The sequence below is a fragment of the Rhinatrema bivittatum genome, chromosome 4 (assembly GCF_901001135.1).
Source record: "Rhinatrema bivittatum chromosome 4, aRhiBiv1.1, whole genome shotgun sequence".
NCBI classification, from domain to species: domain Eukaryota; kingdom Metazoa; phylum Chordata; class Amphibia; order Gymnophiona; family Rhinatrematidae; genus Rhinatrema; species Rhinatrema bivittatum.
The window spans coordinates 339,969,495-339,992,491 of NC_042618.1; the positions used below are offsets into that span (position 1 = coordinate 339,969,495).

Sequence of the window (22,997 nt, forward strand, 5' to 3'; positions counted from 1 at the left end):
GTTCTTTTGTTTTTTGTGAGCCTTCCTCCCAGGGGTTTGAGTCCTGGGGGATCCTTCCCAGTTTGGTCGAGGTGGATGAGCTGGAGGTCAGGGACCTTTTTGTACACTTGCTCCATTGATCTGGGAGGTGTAAATCTGGTGGTCCAGATCCCTCCCCTTAATTAGGCCACTTAGACTGCTCAGGTTGGTTTCTCAGCTGGTTTGTTTTTTTTTTGTCACCTTCCTCTTGTTCTTTAACTTTGGCTGAGCAGGACAGCTCAGCCTTAGGAGAGGGTGTTTGTAAATTTGATTAAAAGTTTAAAAAACAAAACAAAACACCCCAGCATTTTGTGAGGTAGGGCTCTAACAGACAGCTTTCTTCCCTGTGTGTGATTGATCTGCTGCGAGGGTTGGGCTCTTTGCTCTTCTCCAGTGTTTTGCAGTGCTTGGGCTTGGTGTTGGGATCAGGGTGCTGATCTGGATGCTGCCGGCATGGTTCTAGGAGATGATTATGGAGGATATTCCTGTCTTGGAGGGGGATGAGCCCAAGAATACTCGCTTGTTCCAGAGGGAGGAATTAGGTCCTTTTGATTCCTTAGGTTCTGGAGAAGCTGGGGCTAAAGGTCCTTTAGGAAGACTGTCATGGAAGGGGCGGATCCAGTTCTGGATGGGGTTGGGGTTAGGGCCCCCAGAGAGTGTTCCCTTATAAATCTGTGAAAAAGATGGTGGATCGGGCACAGGGTGCTCCCAATTCTGGCTTTAGTGGGAAGTACAATGTCAAAGCTTTATCCCTTGCCTGATCAGATGTCCGAGTGTTTTTTTCTCTTCCAAAAGACGCAGTGGTTTCAGTGTTCACAAAGACTACTATCTCTGTGGCTTTGAAAGATGTTCAGGATCAGAAGCTGCAGCTCCATCTCAAAAGGTTCTTTGAAGTGTCAGCCCAGAGTCTGCGGGCTACCATTTGCTCAAGCTTCATGCAAAGAGCATGCCTGCACTGGGTACAGCTTCAGGATGGGCAGGCAAAGTCTGGTGACAAGGCGGTTAAGGCTGAACGCTTGGAAGAATCTGTTGCATATGTGGCGGATGATTTATATGACTTAGTGAGGACTTTTGCTCGTATTTTGGGATCCGCTGTGTCAACCAGGTGGCTGTGTAACTGGTTGGTGGCTGTGTCGTTTAAGTCCCAGTTGGGTTTGTTACCTTTCAAGGGATGTCTTTTTTTTTTTGTTTGGGAGGTCCTGGAACACTTGCTGAAGTAGCTGGGTGAGATGAAGGTACACAAGTTGCCGGAGGACAAGCCTAAGAACAAGCAGTCTTTTCAGTTTTGTTTGCGTTTTTCGGGAACGCAGAAAGTCTCTTCATGCGAGAGGAGCACCATGGTTGCAGAAGCAGTTTTCTCCTCTAGGTCAGGCCTGGGGCCATTCCTTCTGAGGCAGTCGAAGGCCCTTCAGAGCTTCTATAGGAGGGAGGGCTCCAGGGGCTAAATCCTCAATGAGGAAATGCCGGTCCACTCAATCGATGCCTTTCTAGGAGGTCGTCTAGCACGATTTTACGGTGAGTGGGCCAAGGTCACTCAGGATCAGTGGGTTCTCAGTGTAATAAAATGGTTACACATTAGAATTTGTGCTTCCTGTTTGTGACCTGTTTCTAGTGTCCCCCGGTGGGTCGTTAGAAAAGCAGCAGGAGACTTTAGACAGGTTGCAGAGATTAAGGGCTGAGGTTCCGGCTCCTCTGGATGAAAGGGGCAAAGGTTGATATTCTATTTATTTTGTGGTTCCAAAGAAAGAAGGCTCTCTTCGCCTGATTCTGGAATTGAAACGACTAAATGTGGCATTAAGATTCCAATATTTTGAATGGAGTCCTTGCAGTCGGTAATTGCAGCAGTGTGCGATTAAGAGTTCCTGGCTTCTTTGAATTTGATGGAGGCATAGCTGCATATCTCCATTCGTTGGTATCCCCAGTGTTTTCAGTGACTTATGATACTGGGTCAGCACTTCCAGTTTCAGGCTCTCCCTTTTGAGCAGTGGCTTTATGGTGGGAGGGGCTGTTGGTACACCCTTATCTAGACAACTGGCTCATTAGGGCAGAGTGAGAGGACAGCTGTCGCATCACAGTACAGAAGGCGATTGATACTCTGGAATATCTTGGCTGGGTGATGAATTTGGCAAAGAGCCACCTAATTCCATCTCAGATTCTCAACTGTCTGGGATTTCGGTTCAAGATGATAAAAGGCAAGGTCTTCCTGACGGAGGAGAGTGTGTGCAAGCTTACAGAAGCATGTTTGGTGCTTGTTAATGTTGCAAGTACCCAGAGCCTGGGATTTTTGCAGGTTCTGGGTTCAATGGCTTCAACGCTGGAGTTTGTATTGTGGGTGTTTGCGCATTTAAAACCTGTTGGCACAGTGGAATCTGTTATCCGAGGAATTTCATCAGCCCGTGTCTCAATGGGCATGCGGGGGCCAGTGTCTTGGTGGCTGCAGATGGCAGATCTAGTATGGTGTGCCAATCTGGAGTTACCGGATTGGGTAATTTTTTTTTCTACCAATGCCAGTCTTGCTGGATGGGGAGCAGTATGCCAGTGAGAATTGGTCTAGGGCACTTAGACCAAGAGGCTTCTTCACTGACCATCTCTCACTGAGAGACCAAAGCTTTTCTACCTTTGGTTCAAGGCTGCTCGGTGAGGTCTTGTCTGGCAATGTGATGACCTTCGCAGAGAGGAACCAAGAGTCGAACGGTGGCCTTGGAGGCTCAGGAGTTAATTGTTTGGGTGGAACAGTACTTGGTTCAGAAAGCGGGGTCTCACATCAAGGCTCAAAAGTCCAAGTGGATTTTCTAAGTCGCAGAATGCTAGACGAGCGGGAGTCGGGTGAGTCAGTGATGCAGCTCATCCAAGAGAGGTGGGGTTGTAGATCTAAGGGTAACTCATCTCAATGTGAAGGCATCTCACTTTTACAGCCTAAGACAGGGCGCAGGAGTTGACACGCTGGTGCTACCCTGGCCTCAGGGGGTTCTACTTTACATATTTCCCCCTTGGCCTCTGGTAGGCAATGTGTTGTGTCGAAGGGAGAGACGAATGGGGGAAGTGATATTGGTAGTTGCAGAATGGCCACGTCGGCCATATTTTGAGGACCTGGTTAACATCATAGTGGACGACTCGTTATGCTTCAGTCATCTTCCATGCCTTCTTTGGCAGGGCCCCATATTTTCAGACCAGCCAGATTGCTTTTGTCTAGCAGCTTGGTTTCTGAGAGGTGGCATTTGAGACTAAGAGGGTACCCAGAGGCGGACATTGCTACTCTTCTGCAAGCTAGACACCCATCTACTTCATTGTCATATGTCCAGAGTCTGGAAGGTCTTTGAGACATGGTGTATAACTAAAGGTGTACAAGCTGTCTTTGGTGTCTCAGATCTTGGCTTTCTTTCTAGAAGGTTTGATCAAAGGCCTGGCCTTCAATTCTCTGAGTTCAGGTAGTGGCTCTGGCTTGTCTAAAGAGGTAAAATTTTGAAGGTTGCCTGTTCTCTTAGCCTGATGTGGCGAGGTTTCTTCAGGTGTTAAGAATTTGCAGCATTCGGTCAGGAGTTTGTCCATCCTGGAATCTTTAATTTCATTCGAGGTTTGTGTAAGGCACCTTTTTGAACCTCTTTGCAGAGTGACAGTTAAGGATTTGACTTTAAAGGTTGTATTCTTAGTAGCTGTTTGTTCTGTGAGGAAAATCTGAGTTTGCAGGCTTTATCTCGCCGTGATCCATTCCTTCAGATCTCAGACTTAGCCGTGTCCTTGTGGATGGTACCCTTGTTTCTTCTAAAGCTGGTACTTCCAGCTTTGATGGAATTCTAAAGCTGGTACTTCCAGCTTTGATGGAATTGGATCCTTCTGCACCTCATCTGCGGAAGCTTAGGCTGTTGGATGGCTGTGAGGTTTTGCTGAGGTATCTCAAGGTAACAAATGGTTTTAGGAGATCTGATAGTCTCTTCATTTATGGAGTAGTTCAAAGAAAGGTATCCAGACGTCCAGCACGAGGTGGATTAAGGAGGCTACTGGGTCGGCATACATTCTCAAAGGCTGTTAGGTACCTGAAGGATTGTGGGCTCACTCTACATGGGTTCAGGTGTGCTTGTGGGCAGTGGCCCGTTGCTTTCATCACAGGAAGTTGTAGAGTGGCGACTTGGAAGTTGCTGTGTACTTTTGGAAGGTACTACTATCTGCATGTAGAGGATGTGCAGTCTCAGTTGTTTGGCGAAAGTGTCTTGCGCGTGGGCCTCTCCAGGTCCCACCCTCAGTAGGGAGCTTTGGTACATCCTAGGAGTCCGGGTACGAACCCAGAAAGGAAAAGTGGTTCTTACCTGATAATTTTCGTTCCTATACTACTATGGAGTAGGCCGGAACCTGCCTGCCCTAGGGTGGTAGAGAGTCATCTGTATGAAAAAAAGGTATAACTGAGCAATTTCCAAGTTTTTCAGGGTTCTGGAAAAGTGTTTTGTTTTTTTTGTTTTGCAAGTATTTTGTGCTTGGGTACAGATTAATAGTGAGGAACTGCAGGTGCCACCAGCCATTATAAAGCAGTGTCAGTGAGGCTGGACTGAGCAGTGGTACTACATGAAAGAAAAGTAGCAGGTAAGAACCAATTTTCCTTTCCTGGTTGCATAAAGTAGCAGTTACAATTATAAACTGGAGGCATATAGTTAACCTAGACCATTTTGATCTTTAGCCACCCTCATTTATGAGATAGTGGTGTGTATCAAAGTGCTGGACCAGTGGGCATTTGAAAGAAAGAGCTCATTAACATTCTACAGCTTTTAAGTTAGTCCTATCCCAGTTCTGGAGGTTTTGTTTTCAGAAAATATGGACCCAGTTTCTACTTTTCATACTAGGCTGAGACACTCAGAGGCCAGAAGAAGTTTGTTCCCTTTTTTTTTTTTTTTTTGGAGAGTTAGAGTAGCTAAACATGGACATCTATCTCTCCTTTAATATCATTCTTTTGAACCTTCTATATAAAAAAATGCACAGGTTCACGAAGGCATTTTAACAGTATATACAGGCCGATACAGTAAAGCGTGGCCGCAGTTACCCCGTTTCTAACCCGCTGTGTACTCACAATTTCTCTGCGTAAGTCTAAACCCGCGATTCACTATCTGTTTTTTACCGATCCTTACCGCTTCTTTAACGACGCGTATCCCTTTCCGCCCGCGGCATGTATATGTATGTAAATGATCAGATTAGCTATTCCCTCCCATACAGTAAAGTGCCCCCCGACTATCGCCTATTTAACCTGCTATCTTGCCGCGTCTTTAACCTACTAATTTACCGCCTACCCTGACCCTTGCATTAGTGTGGTGAACTTAGCCGCCCAGTCCCAAACCAACCCAATCCACAGAAAAAAAAATGCTTCTCGCACTTAGCCGCCCAGTCCCAAACCAACCCAATCCACAGAAAAAAAAAATGCTTCTCGCACTTAGCCGCCCAGTCCCAAACCAACCCAATCCACAGAAAAAAAATGCTTCTCGCACTTAGCCGCCCAGTCCCAAATCAACCCAATCCACAGAAAAAAAATGCTTCTCGCACTTAGCCGCCCAGTCCCAAACCAAACCAATCCAAGCCCAAGCAGAGACGAAATTTCACAGTCCCAAACTTTCCCCCAGCCCCCGCTCACCTGCCCTGGCCGTGGCCACGCAAGCCCCCAGCAGCAGCAGAAGCAGTAGACGTAGAAGGGCGGCGAGAGAGAGCGGCTTCAGCAGCCCCGCCGGCGAAGGTTAATATGTGCAGGCCTGTAGGTCCAATATGGGTGCTCAAGGCAGCAAAGGCGCATGCGCACATTCCGTGACCTCCGACGTCCAGCCGGTCACAGCGTGTGTGCATGCGCCTTCGCTGCCTTGAGCGCCCATATTGGACATACAGGCGTGCACGTATTCACTTTAGCCGGCGGGGCTGCTGAAGCCGTTCTCTCTCGCCGCCCTTCTACTGCTGCTGCTGGGGGCTTGCGGTGGCCACGGCCAGGGCAGTGAACGGGGGCTGGGGGAAAGTTTGGGGACTGAAATTTCGTCTCTGCTGGGGCTTGGATTGGGATGGTTTGGTTTGGGACTGGGCGGCTAAGTGCGAGAAGCATTTTTTTTTCTGTGGATTGGGTTGGTTTGGGGACTGGGCAGCTAAATTTCGTGTCTCTGCTGGGGCTTGGATTGGGTTGGTTTGGGGACTGTTTGTCCGTCCGAAGGACGGGTTGGTTTGGGATGTTTGTCCGTCCGAAGGAGGTTGGTTTGGGATGGTTTGTCCGTCCGAAGGAGGGTGCTTTGTTGCACTCCCTGCCTCCGATCGCCAGCTGCTGGGGCTTGCTGGCGCCGGGCGCTCAAGGCAGCGGGGTCTGTAGGAGAACCATCCACTTCCTGGTAACCTGTCATTCATTCAAACGTCATTTGAAATGACAGGTCCCAGCGCACCCAGGATACTGTATAGGCCAGGTGTCAGGAACCTTTTTGGCTGAGAGAGCCATAAACGCCACATATTTTAAAATGTAATTCCATGAGAGCCATACAATATGTTTAAAACTAAATACAAGTAAAGTGTGCATTTTATATAGATCACACTTTTAAAGTACAATAAGTCTCTGAAAATATTACACCAGCCTTAAGTCACCAATACATCTCCTATTAGGAAAAACGGACCAAGTCAGGCTGCTATAGAGTCCTACACAGAAACTACACAGCCAGCAGAAAACCTCACCTGAATCACTGTGCTGTCCCTCACCTAACAGAATAAAGAGACCAAAACGCATAACAAGAAGCATGCAGAAAAAAACTGAATTGGGAAACTGCAACAAGTCAGAGTCTCTGTATGCAGTGTAACAAAGGAAAAAAGAAACATCACCCATCCTGTATAAAACAAATCAAGAAATATAAAATCATCAGCAGTAAAACTATACTAACAAAAAGAACATATTTCGAAACAGCTGATGAGTGGAATATCCAATAATTAAAAACTCATATAAAACATTTCCAGATACCAACAAAATATTTCAAAATAGCAGACACAAAGACCCAGTAATGAAAAATAATAAGGATACAAACATTTTTTTGCTCTGCATACCTGGGAACGTTTGATATCCAGGTGTCCTGAGATTGTTCTGAATTAGCAGGAGGCGGGGGTGGTTTGCTTGGAACTTTCTCCTCTCTCAGTCACATACCAGCGCTCTCTCTCACACTGGCTCTCAATGACACACCTATACACACATGCTCTCAGTACTCACATATACACATGCTTTTCTCTCTCACTTATATAGGCTCTTAATTACACATTTACAACACATGCTGTCTATCTTTTCATGCTTACACACACACACACACACAGGCTTTCAATCACATAAATACATGCTGTCTTTTTCTCTCACACACAGACTCTCATTCACATGCTTACAAACATGTCCTCTCTCTTTCTCATTTACACACAGGCTCTCAATCACTCACATGCTCCCTCACCTAAATCAGCTCTCAATCACACACAGACACACATGGTCTCTCTCTCTCATTTAAACACAGGCTCTCAATCACATACTCACATGCTCCCTCACCTAAACCAGCTCTCAATCACACACACACACACACACATGATCTCTCTCTTACTTATACACACAGGCTCTTAATCATACATACACATGATTTCTCTCACACACAAGGATCTCAATCATACACACATACTCTTTCACACAAACAGGTTTTCAATCACAAACTTACACATACAGGTTCCCAATCGTAAACTTACATTCATGCTCTCTCTCTCACAGGCAGGCTCTCAATCACAGACATACTCTCTTTCACATATACAGGCTCTCAATCATTCACATACATGCAATCTCTCACTCACACACACAGGATCTCAAACACCACATGCTTGCTCGCTCATTCACTCTCTCCCCCCACCCCGGGAACTCGCGGGCAGCAGCCTCCTCCAAACGCTAACCTCCTTCATTTTCAGCCCTCGCGGAGGCGGAGTCCCAGTCGGCCGCGGTTGAAGCTCTTCATTTTCCTCCGAGCCGCGCTGCAGTCTTCTTTTCGGTTGCGCACCACCCGATGCTCACCACTTCCTCTTCCGGCCGGGGGGGGCGGGAAGAATAGACCACACTAGCGTGGTCTATTCTTCCCGCGCACGCACCCGTGCTCACCACTTCCGGGCCGCGTGGGGGGGGGGGGGGGGAGAGAGAAGAAGAGAGCAAGCCGGTGCCGCTGACTCAGCTGTCCTGCCGCGTTCTGCCGGGCTGACAGCATTTTAAGCCTGGGCGGAGGAGGACCGGGGAGCAGCTGGGTCAGCGGGGGACTGGAAAGTGTGGCGACCTGTCTGCGAGCCAGATGCAGCCCTAAAAGAGCAATATCTGGCTCGCGAGCCATGGGTTTCCCGACCCCTGGTATAGGCGCTGTATAGCACCTATACAGTAAAATGGATTGCGCTCATGGACGCGCGTTGGACGCGGCTTGCATTTGCATGCCATTTAAATACAGTATCGAGCGGTAGGTGGATCGAACTGTGCGTGCGGCAAACGCGGGTGCACCGGGCACTAATGCACCTCTTTCTACCGCACCTTACTGTATCGGCCCAATGTGAGGAGGTGCATTCGGCAGGGTAAGGTGCTTCAATTATTTCTCAGTGTGGACAAGTACTCTACACTAGAACCACACCATTGTGCTAAACATTTCCAGCCAAGATAAGTTCTCCCGTCTTAAGCTGTGCAGATCTTACAGCATTTATCTCCACAGTCTTAATTCATCTACCATTATAACCAGCATTCTCTTCTAAGGCTTGAAAGAGTGTGGGATCAAAAGCAAAGAAGCAAAGTCCTTTTAACCTCTCCCACTACTGTCAGCACAAAGTGACCAGAAATGATTTGCATGATCTTTTTTTATGGGATCTAGAAAACTATCATGGCATGGGAAAATGTGTGGGCTTGAACCTACAGCAATTTCAAACTAAATAAAAATTAATTGCATCAGAAAATCATTCACAGTAAAGTAGGTCCACTGCAGTGATGATAGTGTTGAAGCACACCCATCCTAGCAGAAAAGATACTATGCAGCGCCATCAGAGTGGGTACATGATGCTGATAAGTCAGTGGAGCAGAAATGCCATAGCAGTGTCCTATGTGTCTCTAAAGCAACCCTGACCGTGCTATTAGCATAGAAACACATTCTGGGGTAGAGGCTTTGGCAAGCTCAGCACACTCAATGCAGAAACCTTGCTGCAAAGGATAATGGCCCCCACAACTATGCGTGCAAGAGAAGCTACAGTGCACTTATTACACACACCCAAATGTAGCCTGTGGTAAAAAAAGCATACCATGGTGCCAAAAACATAAGCATAGTGTAGGAATAACTTCAGCTTGTAGAGCAAACTATTCATCTCTAAAATAATGCCAGGAGTAGCTCCAACACTATTTTCTCAAATAATGGCATCTCATCCCCACCACTATTGGAGGCTAAGGGAGACTTCAGCACACAAGGAAAGTTCAATGTTGCCCCTGTCAGAATGTCATGCATTTGTACAGAAGCTGTGGACAAATTTTGTGCAAGAACCACCCGTTTATGGATAATGCAGTGGGAGAGAGATGCCTTCCAGAACAAAAGGAACCTCCCTCATCTCCGCCAAATGGGTTCTCAAACTAACTGGATATTACTAAATTTCATCTCAACTTCCACCACTATGACACATCTGTTCAGCTTGTCAATTTGATATATTCATTAAAAGCCTTCCTAAAAGTAAGGCAATAAACCTACTCTACAGGCACAGAAGGGGAAAGAGTTCTATTCCAGATATTTCTGATTCACAAAAAGACATGAAATTTTCATCCAGTTATTGGATCTCTGGGATTTGAACACATACAAGAATGAAAAATTCAAAATAAATTCAATAAGAATAATTTGCTTTCTCGCTTCACATCCATGAACCTCAACAATGCTTAAACTCATCCAAATGGCAGAGATGAAATTTAATGTGGACAAGTGCAAGGTGTTGCATATAGGGAAAAATAATCCTTGCTGTAGTTACATGATGTTAGGTTCCATATTAGGAGCTACCATCCAGGAAAAAGATCTAGGTATCATAGTGGATAATACTTTAAAATCGTCAGCTCAGTGTGCTGCAGCAGTCAAAAAAGCAAACAGAATGTTAGGAATTATTAGGAAAGGAATGATAATAAACAGAAAATGTCATAATCCCTCTTATCACTCCATGGTGAATTTGGGGTGAGTATGAAGGAGTACTCGGTCATGCAAGATCCTTGTGTAGGGTGAGTATGTGACAAGCACTTGAAACTCACTGACCCTCCTAGCAGAAGTAATGGCTACGAGGAAAAATACTTTCCATGTAAGAAATTTTTCATCACAGGAATGCAGAGACTCAAATGAGGATCGCATGAGTCTTGCACTAAATTTAGGTCCCAGTCAGTAACTGGTGGTCGAATGGGAGGTTTAAGGTGGAGTAAGCCCCTCATAAACCGACTCACTAACGGGTTGCACTGTTATCGGTGCTCCCCTATTCCCTTGTGGTATGCCGCTATGGCACTTAGGTGTACCCGGACAGAGGATGTCTGGAGACTAGAATCCGAAAGATGGCACAGGTAGTCTAATAATGAAGGAGTGGGGCAAGAGAAAGGGTCAAAACCTTTTTGGGTGCACCACTTGGTGAATCTGGTCCACTTAGAGTGGTAAGATTTACATGTGGAAGGCTTTCGTGAAGCTACAGGAACTTTAGAGGACTTGAAGATTAAGGGGGTTGCAGAATTAAGCTTTCAACATCCAAGCTGTTAGGGCAAGATTTGGCAGGTTGGGGATGATGCAACTTGCCCTGATTCTGAGTTATGAGAGTGGGTGCTGTGTCCAGGTGAATTGGTTGTTTGATCGAGAGGTCGAGGAGTATGGGAAAACATACTTGTCGAGGCCAGTATTGGGGCTAATGAGAATCATTGACCCTCTGTCCTGTTATAGCTTCACGAGAGGTTTTGGATATGAGCGGAATCGGGGGATACGCATATAGAAATCCCTGTGTTCCAGGGGCAGAGCAAAAGGCGTCCCTGGGGAAAGTTTGACGACGGTCGTGGAGGGAGCAGAATCTTTCGCACTTTGTGATTCAGTTGGACGCAAAGATTGGGGCGACCCCAGCGTTGAAAGATTTTGCTCGCTACCCTGGGATCGAGAGACCATTCGTGGGGATGAAAACGCCGACTGAGATCGTCTGCCAGGACATTTTTGTATGCCTGCCAGATAAGTTGCTGGGAGATGCATGGAGTGCTCGAGAGCCCAGGCCCAAATTTGTACTGCTTCTTGACAAGCAGATAAGAGCCCGTGCCTCCCTGCTTGTTTATTGTACCACATTGCTACTGTGTTGTCTGTCTGTATCAGTACAGTCTTGTTTGAGAGGCAGTCTTTGAAGGCATAACGCATCGCTCAAAGTTCTAAGAAGTTTATCTGGCACTTCATGTTGAGCATAGTCCACGTACCTTGTGTTTGAAGGTTGTTGACGTGCGCTCCCCATCCCAAGTTGGAGGCATCCGTGGTCAAGATGACTTGCGGAGTTGTTTGCTGGAATGGTAGACCAGCTTTCAAAGCAGTTTGGTTTGTCCACCAGTGGAGCGAAAGGCATAATTGGTGGGTGACTTGAACTGTATACAACAGTGTTTGGAAAGCTTGGAGCCATTGGCTGGATAAGAGTGGAAAACTCCCTTTCTCTTCTTGCTCTTAGACAAAACTCGATGAGAATCAAGAATCTGGGCCATAGAGGTGTGCCCCTCCGGTGCATGATGGCAGTGCTCGCACAGCTGTTTCATAGCGGGAGGGAGCGCTTTCTATGACATAATCTACCAGCACCATTCTCACAGGCAGAGAAGCAGAACCTAGCGCAAGGCTTCTCAAACCTGTCCTGGGGATCCCCACAGGCAAGTCTGGTTTTCAGGATAGCCACAAATGAAATGTGTGAGGTACATTTGTGTAATATGGAGATTCTGCATATGCAAATTAATCCCATGCATATTCATTGAAGATATACTGAAAACCCGATTGGCTGAGGGGTTCCCAGGACAGGTTTGAGAAGCCCTGACCTAGTAGCATCTTATTGCCCAACACACAAATACCAGTTATCACACTCAATTTCCCCCTCAAGATATTTATAAAGCAGCTGTGTGGTCCATAATGAACACTAGATATTACTGTCTGGATCAAGATTCTCACAAAGACGGCATATTTGGCAAATTATGATTAAATAACATTCCAGGTTTACACAAAATTGACTCGGGTTGCAAGAATGGACAGAGTTCAAAACTATTCACAATTCTTAGCTTATGTGGCTGTAATGTACTGCTTGTCCACAGAGAATGAAAGGTTGCTTACCTATAATGGAATAATGGTACGAACAGCCACACAATTCCTCCTTCCTCTCCAGAAAGCTGTACAGCTCTTTATTAAACTGAGGAGACGAATGCAGTGATGCTACGGTGGGAAGATCTATGCATGCTCAGATGCATTTCTGAGCTGTGAGAGAAAGTAACCCAATCTTGGCGCTGTTGGATAAGATTACCCAACTTATGTGGCTGTCTGTATTGCTGTCCACTGAGAAAACCCACTGCAGGAAAGCAACCTCGCTTTCCCTAATCAACCTGTGTTGGTCTGGTCCAAGATGGGCGGGCCTCTTGAAATGGAACAGTGATCAACATTCTAGAACTCCTGGCATGCCATGTAGCTGATTTTTTTTTATCCCTTTTTTGGGAGACTTATTGTGCCTACAGCCTAACATTGATCATTTTTTGTTAATATAATTATTTACAACATTCTATTTGGTGGAAAGCATGCAGCAACATCGCTTCAGGATTACTTTACAACATGAATTTGTGGGAAGGGCTGTTTGGTTGTCTATAGGTATCAGGTGTTTAAGTGTTTGGGAATGTATTTGGGTAAGAGAGGGAGGGTGAATGTGTGGTAGGATTGTGTGTGTTTGTGTGTGTAAGATGAGTTTAGATAAGGCTTGAGCCATCCTTTGCTAGTTGTTTGTTATTTTGTCTGTCTGAAGTGTAACATAGCCACAGTGGGTGGTGGGGTAGCAGCAGCATTTGGAATGGTGCCCTGGTCAGCATTTTGATCTCAGCTGTAATAGTCACATTTTCTCCCTACACACCAAATCTGATGAACGTCCATCTCTTTTTAGAAGAATTATTATCCTTACCAACAGCGAGATGGGCATCAATCCCTTTTCCATAGTTCTTCCAACATTCTGTATGTTGGGAAGTATAAAAAAGAAAGTCCAAGTATCCTGTTGAAGGTCAATGTGGCTGGCTTAGTGAGAGCATCAGTGATCACAGCTTTGTTCTTTTGAGCACTGGGTTACATCACAAGCATGTATTAAAAAGAATTTTACTTTTAAATATGAAGAAAAGCCCCAATTCTCTAAATCACATTTCTTTCTAAATGTGAAAAAAAGTCTTACCAATTCTCTTAATTATCTCCTCACACTCCATTGCAGAATGTGTCCTAAACACAAGACACTGGAAAGTACATTGGGCTGAAGCAATCAGAGGATTCCCTGTAAGGAACAAGTTCAGCATGAGTTAAAGTACCATTGTCAAGTACTAGTCTTTCTTCCATTAAAACCACTATTGTAATTCTCTTCAAGGAAATCTAACCATTAGTTTGACACAGACCTGAAACAGCCTCACATTTGTGGATATCAGACCATGAATGTTTCTCTTAAGACAGCTATTCTATCTACTATCGGGTTATTTCAGTTTGAGTAATACCTTTCTACTGGTAAACCAATAGTCAGTATGTTACACCTCATGGTTAATAAGCATATTACAATAAATATTCATAACAAGTCATTAACCACATAAATGCATAAGAACATTACATGCATAGCAAAATAATATTAAATATTACAATAGCAAAACAGTGATTACAAAATACATTTCCTGTTTATGCCCAAAGCCTTGCCCCTGCTCTTCAAGAGGGAAACGCTATGTTACACAGATATTCCCCAAAATTCCCAATCAATACCAAACCCCCAAGCTAACAAAAAGGGTCTCTCCACAAACTAAATACTCCACTTTCCTACAACAGGCCTAAGTGGATGAGGCTAAACCCATTCATCTAAAATACCCCAAAAATCTCCCCCACCCATCTTCCTCCCAATCACTTTCAAGGGTTGATCCCCTTTGGGTCTCTGCTGCAGGAACATTCCACCACCACCACCACCAGTGTCTGACCGGTGACCTCAAGAGTTATGGTGGCTACTGGTTGTATCAAAACTTACACTAACCAGCAATACTTTGCTCTTCAGCCAGACGTGTGTTTATGCTCCCCTTCCAGCAGATGGAGATGGAAAAAGTTTGCTGACGTTACACTATATAAGGTCCTGTGCTCCCTCAGCCTGCCAGTATTTTATGTCTCCAGCAGATGGTAGGCAAGTAGCCCATGTTGTGAGCATGAACAGGATTGAAAAGGAGTATTTGGCAGCTCCTGGGGATAATCCTTCCTAGGCTAAGCACAACAAAAGCCAGGTAGGGGCTCCCAATTGTCTTCTAGAACTCCCAAACTTGGGGTCTGAGGCAGTGACATAGTCTGTGTAATTTTTCTTTTCTCTGCAAGGATGAATAATTTCACTGTCACTTTACCTTCAGCCTTGCTCTTTCCTCAATTCCTGGCATGCTGTTATCAAATTGATAGATTTGAAAAATTAAAAAAGCGAAAGTCAGAGCTGTTTTTTTGGCAGCAGGAGTTGGGGATCTCATGGAATCATGAATGTCTGAGGGGAGAGAAGCTATAACTGGGCAACGAAGCTTGTGAAGTGTGGCAGTCTATGTTGTGCGTACAGGTCCTGCCACACTGTATCCGGGGAAGGGTTGGGGGGGGGGGGGGGGGGGGGGGTAGTTGATGTTATGTAAAGCTTATATAGATGAATTCAGTTAAGCAGCTAGAGGTCGCATCTCAGAGGACTCCAATAATGGGAGTTCAGTCTGTAAAAGGTGTTCCCATTGATCTACTGAGTGCTGTAGCAGAAAGAGCAGCCATTTCGCAGCTGCATGGCAGTGAAAATTTGGAGATCCCTCTGGTGCTATCTCCCATGATCTCAGGGTTAACATTAGGGAAACCTGGAGGTACCTTTGTCTTTTATTATGTATTTAAATCTCCAATTCTTGGCAGTTAAGAAACCAACATTCATACAATGTAAGATCTAATCATAAAATCAAAATTGATACACAATGCAGAACACTCATAAAATATAAACAGTCACAAAAATCAAACAGAAATAACATACCATACAAAACATCAACAAGCTAAACTTAAAATGAATTATAGCAGCTCTGAACATATCAGAATAAAACAGTACAGCTCATGCTGTCCGCAGCAGTTCTAACAATATGCTTACTTATTACAATTGCATAGATCAACAGCTACCCCTCTTCTGTGAACATTATGGTAGCTTCTTTCTCTCCTCAGTTCCTCAGTTGACTCAGGTTTTTACTCTGGGGTAAAGTTAGGGTGCAGGGTCCTCCAATCCAACCCGCTGCCCATCTCAGGAAGGTTGTCCACTGATCCGGTTTTTCAAAAGGGCACATGGGGAGGGGGAGGAGGACTGGAACCTGGAGGAAGGAAGATCCTCAAATTTAGATATCTAACAACGGTGGGATAAAGAAGGTCATGTTTGGCCCTTTTCTGCCGTTGTTTCTATGTTTCTGTATTCCGCCAGGGAGGAGTAGGAAGCTCTTATAATCCATTTGTTTAGGAAAGAGGAGCTATCCTCTCTTATTATTTAGTCCTAGATGATTTTGAACATCACTGAGGTTAAAGAGGGGAAGGATAAGTCTGAAGAAGATCCCATCATTGCAGGCAGGATGTTATAATCTGCTATGCTGATGGGTGGAGCAAGCAGATGGGAGTTAGCAATCTGTTAGCAATCTGCTCCTCCAGAGGGGAGGAGCTAGCAATCTGTTATCGATCAGCTCCTCCTGAGGGGAGGAGTAGCAATCTGTTATGGATCTGCTTCCCCAAGGGGAGGAGCTAGCAATTTGTAATACTCTGTAGGCGGAGTTAATGATCTGTTGTAGGTTGGCTCCCACAGAGTGGCAGTCTGTATGATACCGCTCTAGTAGTGTAAGGAATAAACACTTAATACACAGACATTGTGAGTTCTTATTCCAGCGTGCATATAGGAACCAGTACTTGCCTACGGCTCCTGTTCCTGAATATACTGAAGACTCTCTGTTGCATAGAAGCCATTACAGATATATACAATTGTGAGTGTATCATGTACTACTGGTTATGTATCCAGCATACCCTGTCTACTCACTACCTATAGTCTCTCTCTCCAGCTCAGCAACCCAGAGATCGCAGTTCCAGTATCTGAGGGACTTCAGCCCTGCCGGGCACATCAGCTCACTACTGCCACCTCTGGTGGTTCTACTTCCTATCTAATAAAGAAATATCTGTGTTTGTCTCCATACTCCAGCCTAGCCGGTGGTCCCTCTCAGGATATCCTCCTGGGGGCGCTGTCATCTGCCATCAGCCCAAGGATTCACCAATTTCCATTAGATGGCTTCTGGAATAGAAGAGACTCTTTGGAGGGTTTTAGGAACATAGGCCCTCGTGGAGCGAGTACCGGTTCCTATCTGCAATCTGTAATGGTAATTCACAAGATATAGTTATGCAATAGCTTCTGAGATAGAAGAGAGTCTTTGAAGGGTGTTAGGAACATGGACCCTCGTGGAGCGAGTACGGTTCCTACCTGCAATCTGCAATAATAACTCACAATCTCAGTACCTGCGATAATGTCTTAGACAGAAGAGAGTCTTCAGAGATTAGGAAGATAGGCCCTCGTGGAGCGAGTACCGGTTCCTATCTGTAATAGAACTCACAGTGTTCACATCTGCGATCGCTTCCAGGCAGTAAGGAGTCTTCTGAGCATTCAGGGACGTAGGCCCTCGAGGAGCAAGTACCAGATCCCGTCTTAGCAATCTGAAATCAAGAAGAGAGAGTGGGGTTCGTGCCCTTGCCGGTACAAACTCTGGAGCTTGCGTGCGCACCCTTACGTCATCAGGAACATGGTGGATCCACAGTGTCAGGCCAGCCCGGGGATTCCGGGAAGAAGTGGTGAGGAAAAGCCGCAGCAACATCTGTCCGTCAGACCCGAAGGGAGTCACCACAAAGGTAGAGAGGGTAGAGCGAGGGCGAGAACAGGCACGATCGCAACACAGGAGAAGGCCAGTAAAGGCCTTTCCATTGCTCAAGATGATCAGAAAGTTTATCTCAATGGCATGGGACTCCCTGGACACCAGGTGTAAAGTAGGAAAGGCTATAGGGAGACTTTATCCTCTTGTGACTAGTGAGGAAAGGCCCTGTGATTGGATACCTTGGTGTGCATAGTCATGAGAAAGACCATGATACCAGTGGAAGGGTGCATGATCCTCATGGACACCCAGGATAGGAGGATTGAGGCTTTGCTCAAGCAGGCCTTTGATGTCTCTGGTTTAGTAATGCAGGTAACACTGGGTAGTGGCAATGTGCCAAGAGCAGGTCTGAGGCTGTCTCAAAGCTTTTGGGAGAGTTTATTGCACTCTTTGGAATGGAGTTGGAGGAAGTGGCTCAGCTTGAATCAGGAGCTGCCTTCTAGGCTTCATGCCTCTTATGATCTTGTCAGGGATTTGTCGCACAGCATGGATTTGATGATGGTGGCAAAATGTCTGCTTTGGTTGAGAAAACTGGGTGGTAACTACATCTAAATCTCAGCTGGCAAACCTCCCTTTTAAGGGGGGCAATGGGAGAATCTAAGACCCCCAGGCTTACATAAGAGCATAAGATACACCATATTGGGTCAGACCAAGAGTCCATCAAGCCCAGTATCCTGTCTCCAACAGCGGCCAATCCAAGTCACAAGTACCTGGCAAGTACCCAAACAATACACAGATCCCATGCTACTAATGCCGGCAACAAACAGTGGCTATTCCCTATTGATTAATAGCAGTTTATAGACTTATTGAGGAACTTATCCAAATCTTTTTTAAACCCAGCTATACTACCACATTCTCTGGCAATGAATTTCAGAGCTTAATTTGTGCGTTGAGTGAAAAATAATTTTCTCTGATTTGTTTTAAATGTTCTATTTGCTAACTTCATGGAGTGCCCCCTAGTCCTTGTATTATCAAAAAGAGTAAATAACCATTTCATATTTACCTGTTCAAGTCCTTTCATGATTTTGTAAATCTCTATCATATCTCCCCTCAGTCATCTCTTCTCCAAGCTGAACAGCCCTAATCTCTTTAGTCTTTCCTTATAGGGGAGCCATTCCAAGCCCTTTATCATTTTGGTCGCCCTTCCCTGTACTTTCTCCAGGCTTCCCAAGGATAGGTCAAATAGTGCTTCTCGTAGTGTATGGCCTACGAGTTGGTTGCAGACTCTAGGTGCTATATAGACCAGGGAAAGTTTCATCCACACACTGAGGTCAGCCTTTTGGCAGATTTCAACCCTTTTGAGGTGGCAAGAGGAAAGCAAAGATGGAAATTCAGGGTGAACCCGAGATTCCCAATGAAAATGTGGGGTCTTAGGCTCCAGAGCCAAAGGTGCGGATGGCTGTCCACATTTTACCGGAGATGGGTTCAGATTACTACAGACCAGTGGATCTTGGAAGTAATAAGAGAAGGTTATACCCTGGAGTTTTTCCAGCCTATTTCAGATGGTTTTTGTAATGTCTGTCTAAAAAAAGCAGTGATGCAGATAACTCTGTACCATCTTCATTGTATAGGAGTGGTTGTAGTGATTCTTTTATCTCAGTGGGGACGAGGAAGATATACTTTGTAGTTCTTAACCTAGAGAATTCTTTTCATCCCATCCTGGACTTGAAGCAGATCCTCAAGGTATTGAAGGTCTCCTTTTTCAGAATGGAGACCTTAAGATTAGTCATGGCAAAAGTATGATAGGGAGAGTTTTTGATTTCCTTAGACCTGATAGGCCTATCTCGACATTTCTATGAGAGGATCATCAATGGTGTCATGTAACGTCTTTGCACTTACTTCCCTTAACACCCACCAAAGTTTGAACCCATAGATACTGAAAAGGTCTCGCCTGCACTTGCACTTGAGACCTTCTACTGGGAACCACCACCCACCAACTGTGGTTCAGCTTGCTTTCAGACAATTAACCTGCCCACAAAGCTATTTATTCCCTGAGGGTTTTTCTGGGGGCACAGTGACTCCACAAACTTGGGGTCCCAGAGAAATGCTCAACGATCATGCATGCAAAACACCAGGCTCAGCCAGCTTCTCATTTACTTGAGATTTCAAATCAGTATCAAGCATAGTAGTAATAAACTAATGAGTATATTACCAACAAGTTAAAACAGTGAACAAAAAAGATAAAAGCAAGTTTGCTTACCGTAAACGGTGTTTTCCATAGATAGCAGGGAATTTAGCCATGCAGTATAGGTGACGTCATCCGTGATGTCACGAGGCGGAGCTTACTCTCTCAGCTCGAAGAGCTTTGAAGTGCGCATGCACCGGCGTTCCCACGCTCCTCGAGCCGTCTCCTCAGTTGGTTTTTCCAAGCTATATGTGAGTGTAGGTGTTGAAAGGAATGGCTGTCCAGGGAGGCGGGAGGGAGATTGCATGGCTAAATTCCCTATCTGCGGAAAACACCGTTTATGGTAAGCACAATTGCTTTTTTCCATCGATAAGCAGGGCATTTAGCCATGCAGCATGGGAGTCCCAAGCACATAGGTTGCGCACAGTGGGCCAGATTTTAAAAGCCCTAAGCGCGCCAGTCCTATTTTATAAAGGCCTGGCGACGCCTGTAAAGCCCTGGGACGCGTCTAAATCCCAGGGCTTCAAAAAAAGGGGCGGGGCCAGCGGCCTCCAGCACAGTGGCCATTTGCCGCTGTGTGGGAGGATCGCGTGCTGGCAGGCTGCCGGCGCGCGCAACTTGCGCCTGCCCAGAGGCAGGTGCAAAAGGTAAAATAGAGGTCGGGGGGGGGGGTTTGAATAGGGCTAGGGGGTGGAAAGGTTAGGGGGAGGGGTGGGACGGGTCTGCGCTTGCAGGGTGCACAATTGTGCACCCCCTTGCATGCACCGACCCCCGATTTTATAACGTGTTATTGAAGTGGCTGTGGCTCTGATCTGGTGAGCTCTAACTGTATTTGGTAGAGAAATCGACTTTTGGGAGTAGCAGAATTGGATGCAAGCCTTTAGCCAGTTTGATAGAGTTCTTTTAGAGACTGGTTGTCCCGGGTTTTTCGGGTTAAACGAGACAAATAATTGAGAGATACGCCTGATAGGCTGAGACCTATTTTTGTAATAGGCCAAAGCTCTCTTACAGTCCAATGTATGAAGAATCTTTTGACGGTCATCGGAGTGTGGTTTCGGGAAAAAGACTGGCAAGGAGATTGCTCGTTCAAATGAAAGGATGAGACAGGAAGGGTGAGTCCGTAATAAGACTTTATTGTTATGAAACTATAGATAAGGGAAGTTGATTACCAGTGCTTGGAGTTTACTTATTCGTCTAGCCGAGGTGATGGTCACCAAGAAAAGGACTTTCCAGGTCATAAATTTGAACAATGAAGATGACATGGGTTCAAATAGAGCTTTCATCAGAGCTTCTAGGACCAGATTTACATCCCATGGGATTGGATGTTTCTGAATTGGTGGGTGTAAGTGATTTAAACCTTTCATTAATTTTGAAATCAGAGGATGAGAAGAGATGGAAGATCCGGTATTCGTTGAGTGGTAAGCTGCTATTGCGCTGAGGTGAACGCGGATGGATGTAACTGCTAGGCCTGATAGGGATAAGTTATGCAGGTAGGATAGTAGTATTTGTGGAGGACATTGAAAAGGGTTAACTCTCTGCTGGTTGCACCAATTCGAGTATCTCTTCCATTTGAAAGCACAATTCTTCCTGGTGGAAGGCTTTCTGGCTCCTATCAAAATATCTGTGATATTGGGAGGGAGATTTAGTTCATTTAGTACCTCCTGTTCAATCTCCATGCCGTTAAGTGAAGAGATGACTGCATGAGATGTATGAGATTCCCCTTGTCCTGAGACAGTAGAAAGGGATCATTGATTAGTTCCCTCCGAGGCCGCTCGAGGGAACAGGCAGCGTGCGCTGGGTTCGGCGCGCGCAGGTTGCACAAATGTGCACCCCCTTGCGTGCGCCGACCCTGGATTTTATAAGGTACGCGCGTATCTTATAAAATCCAGCGTACTTTTGTTCGCGCCTGGTGGGCGAACAAAAGTACGCGATCGCGCAAATTTAGAAAATCTACCCCACTGTGACTGCTATACATTTCTGAATTGTGCGTGAAATTAACGGAATTGGTGGGAAGGCGTATACGAGGCTGTCCGTCCAAGGAATCAGGAAAGCATCCTGTGATGTCCTGTGTATGCTCGGAAGAAGTGAGCAGAACTTCCTTACTTTCTGTTGTCCTCTCAAGCGAAAAGGTCCATATCTGTGCAAAGATTCTGGTTTCTTCTGTTTGCTTCAGTGACCATTCGTGTGGGTGGAAAACCCTGGTGAGTTTGTCCGCTTTTGTGTTCGCAAGACCTGGTAGGTAGGATGCCTGAAGCAGAACTCTGTTCTCTGCCCATTCCCATATCTGAATTGCTTCCTTGCAAAGAATCAAGGAAACTGATCCTCCTTGCTTGTTTATGTAGAACATCGCTACTTGGTTGTCCATGTGAATCATCACAGATTTGTTCTGTATCCATGACTGGAATGCTAGTAAAGAGTTTTTTATTGCTCTGAGTTCTATCAAGTTTATCTGAAGCGCTTGCTCGCTCTTGGACCAGACTCCTTGGGTTTTTAAGTGTAGGAGATGGGCTCCCCAGCCTTTCATTGATGCGTCCATCATTATGATAAGTTGAGGAGGAGGCCCCCGCAGTAGACATCTGTCGGTTAAGACTGAAGGACTGAGCCACCAAAGGATGTCTCTGAGCATGGATCTTGAAATTTTTATCCTTTGGGAGATTTGTTGAGTAATCTGGCTCCATTGAGTTTTGAGGCTCCATTGAGTTTTGAGACCCCATTGGAGACGTCTTATGTGTAGACGTGTGTTTTGAACCACATGAATGGATGCGGCCATGTGGCCTAATAGGACCAGTATTTGTTGAATGGAAGTGTATTTATTTCTGATGATGGAGAGATTGACAAAGGGACCTCAAAGTCTGAATTCTGTCCAGTGGCAGAAAGGCTCTGGAATTGGGAGTCTGAATTTTCGCTCCGATGAATTGTATCTCCTGAGAGGGATGGAGCTGGGACTTCTTGTAGTTTATAATCTAACCCAGACTCTCTAGACAAAGTAGTTTCTTCAACATGAGTCTGTAGGATCTGGGCATTGGAGGAGTCGATTAGCCAATCGTCTAAGTATGGAAAAATCTTTATCCCTTTTTTGTGTAAGTGTGCCTCAACAACAGGAAGACATTTCGTGAAGACTCTTGGGGCAGAGGAGAGACCAAAAGGGAGTACTTTGTATTGATAGTGCTGATTTCCCACTTGGAAACAGAGGTAATGCCAGAATTTCTTATGCATTGGAATGTGAGTGTACGCATCCTTTAGGTCTAGGGAACATATCCAGTCATTGGTTTGTAGAAAAGGAAGGACTGTCTTGAGAGAGGTCATCTTGAACTTTTCTTTCTTGAGATGTTTGTTGAGAGCTCGAAGGTCCAGGATGGGATGATGACCTCCTGATTTTTGGGAATGAGGAAGTATTGGGAATAGTAACCCTTCCCCCTTTGTGAGAAAGGGACTGGGCAGATTGCTCTTTGTTGAAGCAGTACTTTTACTTCCTGCATCAGTGAGGGAATTTGTGCATATGACGTCCTGGGTCGAATAGGACAGGGGAGTGTTGGGATATAATTGAACTGTAGTTGTAACCATGTGAGATTATATCCAGTACCCACTGGTCTGTGGTGATTGCGGACCAATTCGGATGAAATAAGGAGAGTCTGCCCCCTACATGCTTTGTTGCTGTTGTGGCGAGTGCATCTAAAAAGGTTGTTTGGTTGGGGGTTGAGACGTTTG

The 22,997-nt window shown here is 45.5% G+C and overlaps 1 protein-coding gene across 2 annotated transcripts in view; it reads right to left on the bottom strand.

Annotated features, from left to right (window-relative positions):
* LOC115090877 overlaps positions 1 to 22,997 on the bottom strand; it is an 88,363-nt gene that overhangs the window by 14,000 nt on the left and 51,366 nt on the right. For both annotated transcript variants that reach the window (XM_029600490.1, XM_029600489.1), the window contains one exon: positions 13,429 to 13,524. In XM_029600490.1, coding sequence (XP_029456350.1) covers positions 13,473 to 13,524 — 52 coding nt within the window. In that variant the 3' untranslated portion in view covers positions 13,429 to 13,472. The remainder of the gene's footprint in view (positions 1 to 13,428; positions 13,525 to 22,997) is intronic.